This window comes from Emydura macquarii, unplaced genomic scaffold, assembly GCF_026122565.2.
Source record: "Emydura macquarii macquarii isolate MOO-44397 ecotype Brisbane River unplaced genomic scaffold, CSIRO-AGI_Emac_v2 contig_77, whole genome shotgun sequence".
NCBI lineage: Eukaryota > Metazoa > Chordata > Testudines > Chelidae > Emydura > Emydura macquarii.
The window spans coordinates 24,771-30,350 of NW_027130214.1; the positions used below are offsets into that span (position 1 = coordinate 24,771).

The 5,580-nt window shown below is 48.0% G+C and overlaps 1 protein-coding gene across 1 annotated transcript; it reads right to left on the minus strand.

Moving 5' to 3' along the window:
* LOC137149844 (olfactory receptor 52P1-like) lies at positions 1–939 on the minus strand. Its single transcript, XM_067543463.1, has one exon. The coding sequence runs from the start codon at positions 937–939 to the stop codon at positions 1–3; it is 939 nt and encodes a 312-aa protein (XP_067399564.1).
* Between the last annotated feature and the right edge of the window lie 4,641 nt (positions 940–5,580).

Genomic DNA, 5,580 nt, shown 5'->3' on the forward strand with positions numbered 1-5,580 from the left:
TCATATTCTGCAGATGTATTTTCTCAGTTTGTTACGAAGCTCTTTGGTTTTGACCCCATAAATGATAGGGTTGAGCATGGGGGGGACAAGGAGATAGAGGTTGGCTAAGAGGATGTGAACATGGGCAGCGATGCCCTGACCAAACCTGTGTGTCAGGGCAGTGAAGAAGCTGAGAGTATAAGACATCAGCATCACACAGATGTGGGCTGTGCAGGTGTTGAGGGCTTTCTGGTGGGCTTTCTTGGAGGAGATCTTGAGGACGGCTCTGATGATCAGACCGTAGGACAGTCCAATGAGTGTCAGGTCTATCCCAGTGTTCACAACTGTTATCCCCAAGCCGTACATCCGGTTGACTGTGGTGTCCCCACATGAGATCTTCACCACAGCGAGGTGCTCGCAGTACGTGTGGGAGATAACATGGTTGGAGCAAAATGGCAGTCTCCGCAGTAACAGGGGCACTGGCAGAACGCAGATAACAGCTCGTATCAAACCCACTAGCCCTAGCTTAGCGATACGTGTATTGCTGAGGATGGTGGTGTATCTCAGAGGGTCACATATGGCGACATAGCGATCAAAGGCCATTGTCACAAGGACGGCTGAGTGCATAGCAGTAACCGCATGAAGAAAAAACATCTGGGTGAGGCAGCCATCCACAGTGATGTGTTTGGACTGGAACCAAAATATGCACAGTGCCTTTGGCATGACACAGGTAGACAGGCCGATGTCTGTGAGCGCCAGCATGCAGAGCAGCAGGAACATGGGCTTGTGCAGCGTCTGCTCTTTGCTGACAACAAACAGAACCATGAAATTTCCCAACAGGCTGATGATGTAGAACATAGAGAAAGGGATGGAAATCCAGATGTGGGCAGCTTCCAGCCCCGGGATGCCGTTTAGGATGAATAGTGAAGTGCCAGAGGAGGTGAGGTTGAAAGCTGACATGAGGTGGTTGAGTCACCGATCAGGATCTGAAATGCTGAGGGTGCCTGTGAAGGGAGAGAAGCTCAGTGAGGGGGTTACACACGTGATAACAAATAGCACAGTAAATAATTTATAGTTAGTAACAATCTAGAAAAGGGGCTGAGTAATGAGCTGGCAACATTATTCCCCTCTCGTCAGCATTGGTGAGGCCACATTTGGAGTGTGACTTATCAGGAGAGGCTGAGGGAACTAGGGTGATTTGATAGCAACTTTTGATAGCAACTTTTAACTACCTGAAGAGGGGGTTCCAGGGAGGATGGAACTAGGCTGTTCTCAGTGGGGGCAGATGACAGAACTAGGAGCAATGGTCTCAAGTTGCAGTCGGGGAGGTCTAGGTTGGATATTTGGAGTAACTTTTTCACTAAGAAGGTGGAGAAGCACTGGAATGGGTTACTTAGGGAGGTGCTGGAATCTCCGTCTCTTGAGGTTTTTAAGGTGCAGTGTGCCAAACTGCTGGCTGGGATGATTTAATTGGGGTCGGTCCTGCTTTGAGAAGGGGCTTGCACAAGATCACCTCCTGAAGTCCCTTCCAAACATAATATTCTATGATTCTATGATTTCCACATTGCACCAAATTATTTCGGCCATAGTCCAGTCCAGGGATGGTCTCAGAGGAAGCTAACCGTGGCCGGTGAACGAGAAGCATGATGGGAGATGACATTCGATGTCAATAAGTGAAACACATACACCTACTGGAGGGGAAAATTTGAACTCCTCAAACACTGAACAAGGTTCCAATTTAACTGTGTGACCTCAGGGCAGGGACCTGGTGCAATGGTTTACAGCTCTGTGAAAGATTTTTTGGACTTTTACATGGATAGTAAGAATGTACAATAGCTACAGCTAAATAAATATCTTAGAAAGCCTGTACACATGCGTGTTTCAGGGCACAAGCCAATCTCTGGGTCTTAGACGTTAAGGTGACACCCTCATGATGGTCAGGTTATCTTCCCAACAACTTCTTTGGCAGCCCTGGGGTTGTTGCAGTCAGAGCGATGACATTGGACTAGATGCAGCAAAGATTTGGTCTACCATGCAATTCCTCTGTAGGAAATGAGTCAAGTTTTCCCCATGGAAATACACAGGCTGGGACTTTTTGCTGTGTTACTTCCCTTGTTTCTTTTGGTGAGACAGTTTCTTAAAGTAAACCAGCTTCTCTGAGACATAACAAGTACAGTGATTTCGTTATTCTTGAAGGCATCAAGGTTTCGCTGAGACTTAAGAAAGACAGTGGCTTCGTTATTCTGCCTTGCTAAATGACAGGGGTAAGCAGAGACACCCATCAGCAACCCAGCTGCTTACCCTTCACATGCTTGAATACTGATAATGTTTGCAGATGACAAAAAAATTGGGGGATCATAATTAATGAATAGGACGGGCCTCAGATTAATAGTGATCTGGACTTGTGGGTGAACTGGGTTGAAGTAAAGAAGGTGTTCTACTATAGCTGTGTAGATGTGTACGTCTGAGGACAAATGAGGCAGGTGATGCTTAAACGATGGGGGACTCTATCCTAGTAAGCAGTGACTCTGAACAAGATTTGGGCAGCGTGAAGGGATAATTAGCTAAACATGAGCTCCTTGTGTGACCCTGTGGCCAAAAGAGCTAATGTGATCCTGGGATGATAAACAGGGGAATCTCAAGTAGAGATAGAGAAGTTGTTTTATCTCTTTCATGGGAGTGGTGCAACTGCTGATGGAATAATGTGTTGAGTTCTGGTCTCCACAATTAAAGTTGGATGTTGATACACTGAAGAGGGGTCAGAGAAGATCCACAAGAACGTTTAAAGATTATAAATCCTGCCTTACAGTGATAGACTCAAAGCAGTCAATCAATTTAGTGTAAGAGAAGTGATGAAGGGGTGACTTGATAACAGTCCACAAGTTCCCATAGATGGAACAAATATTGAAGAATGAGCTTTTCAGGTTAGCATAGAAAGGTCTAACATCATCCAATGCCTGGAAGTTGAAGTCAGACAAATTCTGACTATAAACAATGTGTACACATTTTAAACAGAGACAGTAATTAACCACTGGAGCCATTTACCAAGAGTCATGGCATATTCCCCTTCACTGAGAATTTATAAACCAAGGTTGGATGTTTCTCTATAAGCTCGGTTCTAGGAATTCCTTGGGGGCAGGTCTCTGGCCTGTGCGATACTGGAGGTCAGACTAGATGATCACAGTGGTGCCTTCTGGCCTGGGGGGGTCTCTGAACACGTCCCTGCAGCACGTACAGGAGTCAGCTGGAGGCATTTTGCCTGTAAGCTGGTGCCTGAACCTAACTGAGGGCATTTTTTTTTACTCATGACAGTGTTGAATTTAGCTCCACTGCAAAAATGTCTCATGTGACTTTGAAGCTTTGAAAACAACACTCTAGGTGTGTTCTGCACAGGTGTGAGGCTTCTCATGATACACGGCATGGATGAAAGTTTCAGATGAGAAGAATACTGACATGACCCCATAAAATCTCCACCCTGAGGAATGTATGTACAACTGTCCCGTTATCGGCTAACAGAGCTGGCTAACAAATGATCCCAGAGAGTGCCGGAACTAGTGTCTGTGTCCCAGTGGCTCACCGTGTCAGCCAGGGTGTCGCTTGCACCTGGCAGCTGTATTTACCTAGGCACTGACAGGACCCAGAATTCCCAGCTCTCATGATACACTGTGCACACTTCTCAGCTTGCTTGTTGTTGCTGTGCAGCAGAACCCAAAACCCCACGTGGTGTGTGTGGGAGCAACAAGAGCAGCAGCAGCACAGCACAGGTGCCTTGGCATCTGCCACTGTGTGTGATGTTCCTCACCAGAGAGAAACCGTCACCGATCCCCATTAGCCAAGGGAGACGTGGTACGGGGGCACTTCATCCCTGCAGAGGAAGGGTTGTGGGAAGCTTTGTGGGGCTCAGAGGCTGTGGGGACCACGGGTGACTGTAAAACATGGAGAAGACACTGGCGCCCAGCGTAGCATTGCAATTGGGAGAGCCTTGGAGGGGGACGTAGATTATAGACGGGGTCAGATCTGATCAGAGACGGAGCAAAGATCAATGGTTCTTTCCACCGGGGAAATGCCTGAAGTTGCGTAATTAACATTCAAGAACCATAAAAAGAAACTGGAAACAGGAATGAGTAAAGGCTGAGACACCCAGGCCTAAATTCTCTGGGTCACCAGAAGAAAGAGGCCCTGAGACCTGCCCAAACAGAGTCAGGGCCACGAAATCTCCCAGCACTGGCCTGGGACCAACAATGAGAAAGAAAAACTGAATTTCAGCAGAGCTGCCTGTCTGTCCATGTACCCATCCCTCCCCACCCCCACAACGCCCGGCGCTGTCACACAGTGATCTCACTCATCCAGGACCAACACCAGGTGCCGGACACACCACACAGTGACAGCTCGTACAAATATCTACACAGCCTGGATTAAACTCTGTGTCTGGCTGCACTGGGGAAAGAGGGGATGGAGGAGGAGCAGCCTGCACAGCCTGTCCAGGGGTGAAGGGAACCCCAGCAGCAGCTCAGTGTGTCCAGGGAAGAGGAGAAGGACAGACCCGAGGGGAGGGGAGAGAGGACGTGCAGACTAAAAGGAGCCAGCGCGAGTAACTCTTCCTCAGAGCAACACAAAGCTTTAGCGTATTCCTGCCCCGGGAGATTGCAGGAAGCCTAGTTTCACCTCTTTGGTGTGTGAATTAGGCAGGATGTCCATGTCCTATTTCACCTTGTTTCAGGACTCTGCACCACTGCCATCTGGATACTGCAGGTCCCTCACCCCCCTGTCCCGACACACACACTGTGTGTGCCTGGATCTCCCCCAGTGAGATTTCCAACACTGCCTGGTTTCCTCTCAGGCAGAAACATGCTTTTATTTTTACTGAACTATGCTGCTTTTCATCTTTTGTGAAACCAGAGAGGCAGGGGAACAGAGACAGCACACCCTTCCCCCCCAAAAAAAATGTCACCTTAATTGTTTTGAACCTCTAAACTGTGAGTTTAAGATTTCAGCTACTCTTCTGTCAGTTCTTCTCTGCTCCAGATTAACTCACCCATCCTGCTGGACGACTCCACTTGAAGTCACTGGAGGCCCATGGCCCGTGAAAAACAGGCCTTATATTTAAATCCCTAAATGTGGATTAGGGTGAAATTCTGGCCCTGATGGAAGTTTTGCCATTGATCTGATTAGGACCAAGATTTCACCCTTAGTGTGGAACATTAGGGTCCCTGCTGTGAAAATCATGGTTACAGGTCCTGCAGCAGTGAAAGCTATTCTGTTAGGGTGCTGAAAGAGTCTGAAATAAGACCCCCAGTTTATGTGGCATCTTGAGACCGGGAATGAAAGATGGTGTGACTCATCCCTCGCCCAGGGTAGCCACCTGAAAATGCCAAGGTCAGGGCAGGCTGTAAAAGGAGAGCAGATTGTCCCAGCACTGGTGGGTGGGACTGAAGCCAGACTTCCAACCAGTCACAAACTGCACTTCTGAATCCCCACAGAAGCCAGTACACAAATGCACACAGCCCCTTTTACTGCATTTCAGCCTCTGGCTCCCAAATCAGCCCTAAGTCCAGTAAAGAGACCAGTTACTTAAACTCTATGCTCTCTGCTACAAAGGTT

Excerpts from the sequence above, each read along its gene's own strand:
- LOC137149844 (XM_067543463.1), bottom strand. The coding sequence starts at position 939 with ATGTCAGCTTTCAACCTCACCTCCTCTGGCACTTCACTATTCATCCTA.